This window comes from Peromyscus californicus, unplaced genomic scaffold (genome assembly GCF_007827085.1).
Source record: "Peromyscus californicus insignis strain IS unplaced genomic scaffold, ASM782708v3 Scaffold_7__1_contigs__length_154581171, whole genome shotgun sequence".
Taxonomy (NCBI): Eukaryota; Metazoa; Chordata; class Mammalia; order Rodentia; family Cricetidae; genus Peromyscus; species Peromyscus californicus.
In genome coordinates, this window is record NW_026294595.1 from 1995375 (window position 1) to 2008045 (window position 12671).

General features: G+C 38.4%; 1 protein-coding gene across 6 annotated transcripts in view; it reads right to left on the reverse strand.

Annotated features, from left to right (window-relative positions):
- Nucleotides 1-12671, reverse strand: part of Rabgap1 (RAB GTPase activating protein 1) — a 129969-nt gene that overhangs the window by 87678 nt on the left and 29620 nt on the right. For all 6 annotated transcript variants that reach the window (XM_052726613.1, XM_052726610.1, XM_052726612.1 and 3 more), the window contains 5 exons: nt 11661-11860; nt 7784-8003; nt 6698-6902; nt 3261-3435; nt 1915-2072 (listed from right to left, as the gene is read on the reverse strand). In XM_052726613.1, coding sequence (XP_052582573.1) covers nt 1915-2072; nt 3261-3435; nt 6698-6902; nt 7784-8003; nt 11661-11810 — 908 coding nt within the window. In that variant the 5' untranslated portion in view covers nt 11811-11860. The remainder of the gene's footprint in view (nt 1-1914; nt 2073-3260; nt 3436-6697; nt 6903-7783; nt 8004-11660; nt 11861-12671) is intronic.

Here is a 12671-nt window from a genome sequence, read left to right on the forward strand (position 1 = left end):
ACTTAACTGAACACCGGGGGCCAAACTACATTTCTTGTCCTGTGACCATGTTACCCAAATGAGAAACTTTACATTCAATTCCCACTGTACACCTTATGGAACTAAGATCAAGACTTGGGAGGCTGAAGTGCAATTTCATCTGAGTTGCTCAGAAGATTAAATGAGAACAAATCAATCAATCAATCAATCCAGCAAGCAATCAATCCAGCAAGCAAGGAAGCAACGAACCAGCTAGCCAACCAACCAATAGTTTTGAAAGTTTCCCAGGGGTAAACTTTTATAAGCTGCTTTGTAATTACAACAATGTAAGACGTATTGTTTTTTAAGTGAAATTGGCTACCAGATGTCATAAAAAGTACAGAGACACAACAGTTTCAGGCAAAATCAGTCAGCCATGTGCATTTTCCTCATAATTTGATTTTACCCATTTTATGAGACATCATAGAAGAGATTTCTGCATGCAACTATTAATTATGAGCATTCATTTTCTGATGTGAGCTATATGAAGAAACTATCACTTTATACAGAAAGAATCTGAATCTGGCACTTTACAGATAAGGAAACTACAGACGTGAGAGGCAAAGAACTGCAAAATGGCCACAATTAAAAATACAGATTAATAATTAGTCATCTATGATAATCACACTTATAGTCATGTTAGTTAAGTTTTCTAGGTATACACAGATTATAATTCAATTAGGTAGGTAATCTTCAAACACTTCAAAGACCTACAGAATATGGCATTTAAAATGTTTTAAAAACTTAGACTTTCTGGACAGTGAGACACCTCTGTTCCTGGCAGCACCAATTTACTTCAAAGAGAAAGGTGGGCGTCAAAGATATTCCATATGGAGTTTATCTTCTTGGCAAAATAGCCATTTGGGCAAGAAACTGTTCTTGTCTGGACTGCTTGACAAAATGTTGTATCGACTGGACATACAGAACCCATAGGAAGGTGACCACTGAACTTTGCAAGGCAAGATGGTCCTTCAGGTTCCTGCTTCGAAGAAACTGCCAGACATTCTACAGGACAGAGAGAGAAGTGACAGAGCGACTGTAGGCCTGTAGGCTGCAGATGGATGCGCCAACATTGAAGAAGAACTTTGGGTGACTGTCCAGGCAGCCAGCTGTCTCTGTCATTCTAAAATTTTTGGAAGTTGCTTACAATGCTCTTCCTGTTTACTTAGGTAATATTATATCCTTCTGAGGTCTTTGATGTAGTTGAAGACTAGATAGTTATAACTTTCCTAGGTTATGATAAAAGATAAATTAGATATGAAGCTTTAGACTCACAAATATAGGATAGATATTTTCTTTAATTTTACAAAATACAAATAGAGTAGATATTGTAACTATAATTCTTGCTTGATATATATAATTTTACTAGGTTGAAGTTAAAACCTTCCTTTTGTTTAGACAGAAGAGGGGAAGTGATGGGGGAATGTCATTCTGTATGCTGTGAATATGTGTTGCTCTGATTGGTTGATAAATAAAACACTGATTGGCCAGTAGCCAGGCAGGCAGTATAGGTGGGGCAAGCAGACAAGGAGAATTCTGGGAAGTGGGAGGCAGAGTGAAAAGTCCCAGCCAGACACAGAGGAAGCAAGATGACAAGGCAGAACTGAGAAAGGTACCAAGCCATGTGGCTAAACATAGATAAGAATTATGGGTTAATTTAAGTGTAACAGCTAGTTAGTAATAAGCCTGAGCTAATGGCCCCGCAGTTCATAAATAATATAAGCCTCTGTGTGTTTATTTGGGTCTGAGTGGCTGTGGGACCGGCGGGAGAGAGAGATTTGTTCTGACTGCGGGCCAGGCAGGACACAGGAAACCTTCCAGCTACAAGTTTCTTCTGTACCACAGATAATAGTGTACTAAATAAATTCACAAAATAAATAAGGTGAGATGCTCTACCTAAAATAACCTTTACCATCATCTTCTTTTATTTCTAAAGACACAGAGAAGGTAAAGATGTCACTGTCTGGAGTCTGCGGCATGGCAGTGGCTGAGAGTGGGGTCTGCTTGGCAGTACGGCGGAAGGCAGTGGCAAAACTGTAAAGTATCCGGCTTACCTACAAGCAGACATGTCAGGAAATTGGCTGTTATTGTTAAGACAGAAAACACTCTCCCCCCCCCCCCGCCCCCACTGACTCACAAAAGCATTTGCCGAACAATATCCTTTACATGAAACAAGCAGAATCAACTTTCAGGGATATGGCTCAGAATAGCAGTTATGTTTTTTCGGGTGATGGGGGTGTAACAAAAGGGATCATTCCCGAATGCTGGGCATGCTCTGTAACTTGATCTGGGTAGTAGTAGAAACCCATTAGGCATCCTCTGAGGAGGTCTGAACTTTACACAAAGCCCTTCTGGGGGTGATGAGGTGACAAAGCAGATGAAGGAACTTTATGTGCCAGCCTAGTAATCAGAGCCAGATCTGTAAGGAAAGGACCAATGCACAAAGTTGCCGACTGAATTCTACACTTAACATGTACACAAATGTGATCATAATAAATATATAAAATAAACAGAAATTACTTATTATTGAGGGTAAATGTTTCTTTGCTTGGGAGAAGGTAATTACTTGTCTTTCCCTTATCTACCATTTTCAGTTAATTATCTAATGTTAGGTTTCTAAAACAAAATCATCAGAGAGAGATTTTTAAAAAACAGACATAGTTAAAACACACACACACACTTAAAAAAGCCTAACTGAAAAAAGTGTATGTAAATATACTTTTTTTTTTTTTTTTTTTGTTTTTCGAGACAGGGTTTCTCTGTGTAGCTTTGCGCCTTTCCTGGAACTCACTTGGTAGTCCAGGCTGGCCTCGAACTCACAGAGATCCGCCTGGCTCTGCCTCCCGAGTGCTGGGATTAAAGGCATGCGCCACCACCGCCCGGCGTAAATATACTTTTAATAACAGGCATGGCTCTAACAAGTTTAGGACCCACTTAGAACAGAACAGCTTGCAAATGTGTTACTGTTAGGGTAAGAATGCGGATCTAATCCAATCAACCTATCACCAACAGGCCTCTTACAGCACTGTATGTGCAAGTTCACGGGTGTGCTCACTGGTGTGTGCATAGGTCTGTGGTTATTCTCAATTTGAACCTGGAACTCTTGTTTAGACTAGAATGGCTGGCTGTCAGGCCCCAGGACCCACCTATGCAGAGGATAGACTCATGTCCTCATGACTGATTGTGCAGCAAGCATTTTACCCACTGAGCATCTCATTTGTAGTTCTCTCAGAAAGACTTACGGCTTCTTGTATTTCACAGCGAAAGACATGTATCCTGAAGAGCTCTGCGTTATAGTGACTTTCAGTGAATGCAAAACAGTCGCTCTCAGGAGTCCCATCGTGCCCTCTGACACAGAAGAGGATCTTGTAGATAGGATAGTTTGCTATTTCAGTGTTGATCTGAGGATCTAAAAGTCTGTTCAGACAAAAATAAAAAAAAAAAAAAAAAAGATTAATTATGGGCAACTTGTACTGCATTTATATTAGGATTCAAGACATCTGTCCAGAAAGATGATCACGTAAGCCACTTGTAGTATGCTAGCCATGCTAATGCTGAATTGTGCTATGTAAGTCACATAGGGATGTTGAAGATATTGATCATATAATTCCATAGTACTCAATCTGAGACTTGTACCTATAGAAAGGTATCAACATCAGCAAACATGACTCTTATAGCCTGCAACTAAAATAAAGACAAAACCAGTACATAAATTTTACAGACTGTGAAACCTTTGCATCTGGTTATCTTCTTAAAAGAATGTTCTGTTTATAAAAGTAAAAAAAAAAAAAATCACAGTGCATGACTGAACACAAAAACTAGTGTTCAAAAAAAACACACATTAAATCCAAAAGATGTTAATGCACATCAAAAAAACATCATTCAATCAAATCTACTCACTCCATAAGTATTTATGTGATAGCTACAATGTTCTAGACTCTGTTAAAGGACTAAAGACAGTTATGAAAGTCAAGAAGGAACTACAGGGCAAAGCCATCAATGGGAAAATGTCCTAGGAGCCTGGTTCAAAATGGAAGAACCCAAAAGGGCTCTAACCTAGGTTAAAGACACTTTCATAAAGGCGCTGAGAATGTGGGGCAAGATAGATACGTTTTCTCATTTCCTTACAAAAGGAAAATATATTAGAACAAAGCATAATTTCAGTTGTTAGAATAAGCATTCACTTTGAAATGCACATTAAAAGTAATCAGAATTAAAATTAGAATTTGAGATTTTGAAACTGATGCTCAGAGATAAATTACATGTTCAGATTAACTATTTAGCTTCCTACTGCTGTGGGATGTCTTTCTGTATGATGTGAATATGTGTTGCTCTGAATGGTTGATAAATAAAGCTGCACTGGCCTATGGAAGGGTAGGATGGAGCCAGGTGGGAAAATCCAAGAGAGATAATGAGAGGAGACAGGAGAGCAAGGGAGATGCCAAACTGCCGTCCAAGGAGCAAAATGGGATGGAGGTAAAGCCACAGAACACGTGGTGATACATAGATAAATAGAAATGGGTTAATTTAAGATGAAAGAGCTAGCTAGAAAGAACCCTGCCATAGGCCATATAGTTGGTAATTAATATAAGCCTCTGAGTGATTATTTTATAAGTGGCTATGGGACCGTGGAGCTGAGTAGGACCAGAGAAACTTCTGCTACACTACTTTCCAGATATAGCTGCTATGCTGCTGCTATAAAAACCCAGCATGTTTCTAAGGGTACTGCAAACACCCTCTTCTCAAAGTATAAAATGGATCAACTATTTCTAAACTAACAAAAGCAGTAACAATGGGGAAACTTTTGAGCCAGTGAATGTATCAGGAATGTATTCTAAGGAAATAAAGATCGAGCAAATTACCCACCCACTTATAAAGCACTCAGATGCCTAAACAATAACTGATAATGTTATTAGTACTTTTCTCATTAAAAAAAAACCCTTAAAATGTCTAACATTAGAAATAGTTGGGCTGGCCAGGCAGTGGTGGCATACTCCTTTAATCCCAGCACTTGGGAGGCAGAGGCAGGCAGCTCTCAGTGAGTTCCGGGTCAGCTGGTCTACAGAGCGAGTTCTAGGACAACCAGGACTGTTACACAAAGAAACCTTGTCTCTAAAAACCAAAAAAAAAAAAAAAAAAAAGAAAACAACAAGAAATAGTTGGGCTGGAGAGATGCTCAGGAGTTAAAAGAGCATTGGCTGCTCTTCCAGAGGTCCCGAGTTCAATTCCCAGCACCCACATGGAAGCTCACAGATGTCTGTAATTCTAGTTCCAGGGTACCAAACATGCACATAAATAATAAATTAAAAAAAAGAAATGGTTACTAATCTGTTTATGCACCATCATAAATAAAACTTAAGCAAATCTACTGACATGGTAAAAGGTTTACAATATAAAAGCAAATGAAGTATAATACACATCATGTGTAATTCCACTGCCAGAAAAAAAGGTTGACTGATCTATTCATATGTGCATGTGTATGCAGATTTATAAGTATGTACACAGACATAGGCCCATATATACCGTATGACTTTAGTATGAACTATCTTCCCAGACTCGTGCACTGAAAGCTGTAGGTGCTACTTTAGGAGGTGGTGGACACTTTGGACAGCAGGACACAGCTAGAGAAAATAGGTCACTGGGACATGCTTATCTTTTCCCTGCCACGTGTTCTGTTTCTCTCTACTTAATGACTGCCCTGAGGTACGAAGCCTTCCTCTACCAAGGCCTTTTGCTGTGATATATTACCTTATCAGGCCTAGAGACACTGTGAAGCTGACCTTGGACTGAAACCTCTGAAACCATTTGCCAAAGTGAGTACTTCCTTTTTAAATCATTTCTCTAGGGTTCTGTTATCCTAATACAAAGGTGAGCACACATATATCCACAAAGACTTTGGTTTTTATGTATATAACTACATGTGAAGATAAGAAAACCTTGGTGCTGTTGCTAGGGAGACATCTATACTCTGTGTGAGACACACACAGAGACACACAAAGACAGATGACAGACAGACAAACACACACAGAAACAGAGAGAGATACAGACAGACAACAACAGAGAGAAAGAGAGACAGAGACAGACATACATACTGAACTGAGACAGACTGGACAGTGAGCCCCAGGGATCCATCTGTCTCTGCCCACTCCACCCCCCAAGCACTGGGATTATGAGCAAGCGCCATAATGCTTTAAATTCATATCCTTGTGATAACACAGCTATTTCCTCAGCTTTTATAAAGAGTACACATGAGCCAAGATTTTAACTGCTTATCAACAGGAAAGTAAAATTAAAGAGTTTTTTAGTTCATGTTATTATTCTGAAATAAACATACTTTCTGAATTAGCAATTCTGTATTTAACTGGTTAGTAACAATCATCTGACTTGGTTATCTTTATTTCTTTGAATTAGTATAAACAATACTCATTTCTTAGACTTCTCTAGACTTCTGGTTTCTCATTTTAAAAAAGAAGGGAAAAATCTTTCTTTCATGGTCAATATGTTTTAATTATCTCCAAACCATTTAAATTTCTAATACTCTAAACAGGATTGGGATGTAGACCATGTACACACGAGCATTTGTTTTTCATGAGGGTTGCAATTTAAGGAGGCTACGAACATGTCATATGTTACCTAGAAGTGCTTCCTTGTGCAAGAGCATGTCAGAGGCCAGCCTTACCTCACAGTTCCTTCAGATACATTTGGCACTGAGAGGGTCACATCCAGAGAAATCTGACACTGACTTCTCAAGATGGACATCATCCTCAAGGCTTCCACTTCACTCCGGGGAGCATTGACTGAGGCACAGCCTAAGTAAGTTAGTTTACTGAAAACCACACTATCCTCATCGGCCACTGGTGTGAAAGGACTCGACACTTCAGAGTCTGAAAGAAACAAAGTGTAAGGATATGCTTCTTCTCTTTGAAATAGTGTTGACATGAACAGCAAATAAACATCCAAAAGACATATTTAGGTTCAAAAATCAAGGACTAATTAAGACAGTATGCCATATTCCAGGGGGCAATAAATAAATAAATAAATACACCCATAGAAGCTAGGCAGCTTACACTAGAACTCTGTTAACATCAAGATTTCCAGGTATTGATGTTAATTCCAAACCTAAAATGTAACCTGAGATTCAGATCTGACTCCTCTTTCCATCTCCTAATTTGCTTTGATTTTATAATTTACAACTAAGCCAAATATAGATTTAGTATTCAACACTCTGCAAGTCCTGATCAGTCTTCTGATTGCAGCTGCCGTGTTTTCACTCAACAGCTAGCTCCTTCATGATCTCCTTTAGCATCCCTGCTTTCCATCTAATAAACTGCTCTTCTGGCCCTGGGCTTCTTTTCCATTCCCAGCTTGCTCTCTGACTGGTTATGCAGGCCTGGAACAAACATCTGTTTTCTAACATCATAATCAGTCTTCTTTCCTGGAAAACTTTGGTTGTTTCTGATTTTCTGAGACACAGTTTTATACTAACGGCTGGCTTTGAACTCATCACAAATTTCCTGAATGACATTTGAAAAAAAAGACTTTCTTCTCAGTATCCTGTAACTACTGTTTTTATTCTTTGATATAACAAACAGTTAAAGGAAAGGTCAGAATGGCATATGTATCTAACAACTTCTTAGACACAGAATTCGGAGCTTTTAGAGAACCTACAATAATTTTCATGTTGCTCTTGAATCTAGCACAGGACAGAACACACTCCATATTAAAACAATAACCTCAGTTACACAAGCAATGCAGTAATCCTAACCTCCTTGTCCAGGTTTCACTGGCAAACTCATCTCTGGTTTCTGAAGCCCTACTAGTGGCACAGGGTTAATGGTGGATGAAGCTGAGAGTTGATTAGAAAGCGGCCCATCTCCTTCACCATCCGGCTGTGACCTTTCCCCTGGCTGGTCATCCATGGGAGGGTCCATCAGCACATCTGCGAGCTCTTTCTGCAGCTGCTGCTCACTTCCATTCCCTACAATCTAAGGGTCACAAATACACACAATCAGCAAACCAAGAGGCCAGCACTGATCAAGGTGAGGGTCCATGTTCTGAAGCAAGGTATCAGCAAAGATGTTATGCTGGACATCACTCTCAAATGATGATATCAACAAATAAAGGCTGCAGCTGCTCTCTTCTTTCAGTTTTCCATGAAAAAGTACAATGTATCTAAAACATTCAGAAATAGGTAACAACATGACAATATTAATGTTTTCTGTTTAATAGCTTTCTTAAGGAAAAATGTGCTTGCTTCCAAAAGTTAAAAGAAATGTGAAATACAGTAAAAGCTCACATATATTTTATGACTCCTGTAAGTAAGTCTCCACTATTTCTGGGGAAGTCTCCCTCAATTGTTTGATATGAACTGGCCTTTAAAGTGCTGAGACATGTGAATAGGCTGATAGAATGAGTGAGTGTGTCAGGCCTGAGAAAGAGAAGTGCTGTATTCCAATGATTTTCTTTTTGTTTTTTCACTAAATTATACTCCAGGCCATAATGGTTTATCATTAGTTACTCATAAAAGGAAGTGAACAATTGCAAAATCAAGACTGTTCAATACTAAAAAAATCATACAGGAGCTGGGCGGTGGTGGCGCACGCCTTTAATCCCAGCACTCAAGAGGCAGAGCCAGGTGGATCTCTGTGAGTTCAAGGCCAGGAAAGGTGCAAAGTGAGTTCCAGAACCAGGCAAAGCTACACAGAGAAACCCTGTCTTGAAAAACCAAAAAAAGAATTTTAAAAAAATCATACAGATAACAAAACAAAGTAATTATTACTCTTTACTCAAGAAATATTTTAAAAAGTAATAAAATAATGAACACAGAATAAAGTTAAAAGGAAGGGCTACATTAGGGCATTCTGAATATTGTTACTGAACATTTATGCTCATCATACTTTTTAATTCTGGAATTTGCAGCTAGCTCCTTAAAAACAATCTAGCTCCTTATGGGTGGTTTTGCCTGAATGTCTGTCTGGTGTTGGTGAAGGCCAGAAGAGGTTGGCAGAGTCCCTGGAATTAGTGTTACAGACATTAATGGCTGTGAGCCACCATGTGAGTGCTGGGAATCTAACTGGGGAGCTCTGGAAGAGCAGCCAGAACCCTAACTGCTGAGCCATCTCTCCAGCCCTCCTTATTGATACTGTCTATAGTATTTGATGCCACTGCCATGTACCCATCTGTTCTGTAAGCATGATAGTCTATCATTTGTTGGACATAGCAATAAAGACTTTGAAACACTATCTTTTTTAAGATACAGTTTGTCTGTAACTCTGGCTGTCTTGGAAATGCTTCATATGTTAAATTCAATGGTCACTGACTAGAAATTTCTGTTGCCTGTTTTTCTTCTTTTCAGTGTATGTATATTTTGTTTCTATGTATGTTCCACAATCTTTTTTTGTTGTTAGAAATCAGACACTGTAGACAACATATTGTGCTGACTTAGGATCCTGATGACTCCACTTCTGGAATTCTTATTGTTTCCATTTGTTGACAATAAAGACGGTGAGAAGAGCTGCTTTATGGCTTACAGTCCCTACAGGCCAACATCCGAGTCACTGCTCAGGAACTAGGAGTAGGGTCAATACCTCCTGACCCCATTTTCTTCCTTTTTACTATTTGTTCATTCAGTATGCATTGACCACATTCTCTGATCCCATCCCCTCATTCCTCCCAGGCCATCTTCTTGATTATGCCAGTCTGTAGAGCAGATGCAGTTATCGTCTGTTAGGAGGGAGAACAAGATGGGGACTGTAAAGTGAGATTCTTACCAGTTTCATGACTAAGATTTCCCATTAGCTGCATTTCTTTTCAAAGATTTCCAGAGACTTTAAATGCTATTTTTCATTTTTGATTTTATAATTGTCACCAGTGATTCTGGGAGTAGATCATGCTGTTATGCAGGGCATCACTCTCAGCCAGTTAGCTTTTTAAAATGTAAATTAGATCATGTCCCCATTCAAAACTTTCAAAAATTCTCCTCATGTTTAGAACAAAGTCCAAATTTTCTAACAAAGCTCCAAAAGAAACAAGCCATCTTGTGGCCCTGCGCGTCCCCGATCACATGGCTTCCACTTTACTCTGCTGGCTTTGCTGGGAGCTGCTGCCCTCAGTGTCTCTGTATCTGGTACTGCCTTTGGAAAGTTTCTCCATGGTTTTCTTCATTTCATTCAGGGCTCACTTCAAATGCATTTTTTTTTTCTCCTTTCTTTAAAAAAAATTCTATTAAAAAAAAAAGTCCTGGGGATTGAACTCAATGCCCCTCAATACTGGTCGTTAAAACAGTAACTGTCATTAATTTTTAAATATTTTATATGTATGTGTACATCTGTGTGAATGCATGCTACATTTTACAGATGCTCATTGAAGCCAGAAGAGGGTAAGAATCCCTAGAACTGGAGTTATTTAAACTGTTTTCTTATTTATTCCCTTGTGTATTTACAAGTGATAGATAATAAAAATATTTTCAAGTGCTGGAGGGATGGCTCAGCCAGCAAAAGATATTGCTTTACTTGCTGGGTTTGACTCCTCGGACTCACAAGTTGTACTGAAAGAACCAACTCCCAAGAGTTGTCTTCCAATTCCCCAAGGCGAGTCATGGATGATCTTGGCCATTAGCACACAAACACACAAAACATTTTAAAAAGAATTTTTTAAAAATTTGACAAAAGTTTGCAACAGTTAAAAAACAACCACAAAAATCTTTCATTCCTTACCACATATCCTTTTCCTTAACGTATTTACATAAGTTTTAAGTTATTAGTTTTAAAAACAGGTTCCCATATAATGAAGGCTGGCCCCCAATTTACTGCTCAGCAGAGGACAATCTCTAATTGTTGATCCTCCTGTCTCTAAGACAAGTGTTGAGATTATATGCCAACATCCCTGGCTTTCTATGGTACTGGAAAGCAAGACTGGAGCTTCTTGCATGCTAGGCCAACACGCTACCAAGCCACAACCCCAGGGCTATACTGCCACATGACTTTCTTATTTGTCTGTATTCTTTCCTCCCATTAGTATACAGGCTCTAAGAGGGCAGGTGCCTTGTCCACTACCACTTTACCAGTACTTGGCACAGAGTTTTCAAGAAGTATTTGTTGAATGAATACACACAGTAGAAACTAGAATACTGGAATTACTTGTATTATAAATGAAAAACTTCAACAGGTAATATTTCCATTTATATCCATGAAGAGCAGAACAGTAACAGAGCATGTCGAAAGAAGTAATGGTTATTTAGTTGAGAAAAGACAAACAGAGTGGTCAAACGATGAGGTATTTAAAGCTCTGTTTTTGGCCTAAATGTTATGTTTTTATGGATTGCAATGCTGACCTGTTGGTGTCCTTACACTGAACACACAAGCCTGAAAGAAGCAAGCATTGTTGTTGATTGAATAGGAAAAAGAGAACAATCCTGAAGTTAAAAATGTTTATACCCTAAGAGTTTTGACAAATTTAAGAGAAGCTAGTCAAAATAAAAATCCTTAAAATAAAAAATAACTCATAAGTACATACAAAACTCTTCAACACCACTGAGAAGTGTACCTATGGATCCTCTGTTCTCCCCACCTTACTCTTTTTTTCTATGAAGTCCAAGCTGTGCACTGGATTTAGCAAGGAACATTTAGGCTGTCAAGCCTTACCTTGAGTCCAGGTTTCTCGTCATCACTTCCATTATTTGTGGATGGTGTCTCATCTCCTTGCCTGGAAACCAAGACAAAATCTTCACTGTTAAGAGTAGATACTGAGTCTGAGGAGACACTGATTTTTCCAACAGAAGCCTTGTCATCCATAACTCAAGAAGGAGGCTCAACTCATGAATGGTTAAATATTTTTTAAATGCCTGGAAAACAAAAACCACAAAGACTCATATAAAATATACGCTAGATATTTGATTACTCTCTATTATTAAAAAAATGGACAAAATAAAAACAAACTTTTTTTTTTTAAACCTTGTAAAATATTTTACTAGGACACCTGCTACTTGTAATTTAGGCTTTTCATTCTAATAAGGGCATTCTGTGCTATTTGGGTCAAGATAGTTCAGATTCCAAATAAATAAAACACTCTCTTTACAATAACCCCACCTACCTACAACAGGGCTGCCTTTGGCACATACAACAACTCAGGTCTTGGCTTCCAAAAGTAAAGAAGAACTCAACAATACTCTGGCCTTTAATTTGTAATGCTTTACACATAAAGTTAAAATACTTGGTTATTGTGAAAGTGTCATAACTATATTTCCCTATAATCATCAATACTAAAATTTTAAATACTATGATGACTATAGCAAACAGAATTTCACATTAATACACAAAAGAGATAAATTCAAGGCAGGCAAAGCAGAAATTCTACAGCTTGGAAATATCTTTCATTAAAAACTCAATCTTCCCCCACACCTTACAAGGCCAGCCTGGTCTATAGAGTAAGTTCTGGAGAAACCCTGTCTTGGAAAACAACAACAAATACCAAAAAACAAAAAAGAAAAAAAAAAAACTACAGCTTCATGTTCATCACATCAATAAAGCTAAGTGTTTAATCTTTACAACTCAAATTTTGGCTTAGGCTTTGTTTGTGTTTTGTTTTAGTTCTGGTTTTTCGAGACAGGGTTTCTATATAACAGACCTGGCTTCCTGGAACTCATTCTGTAGATC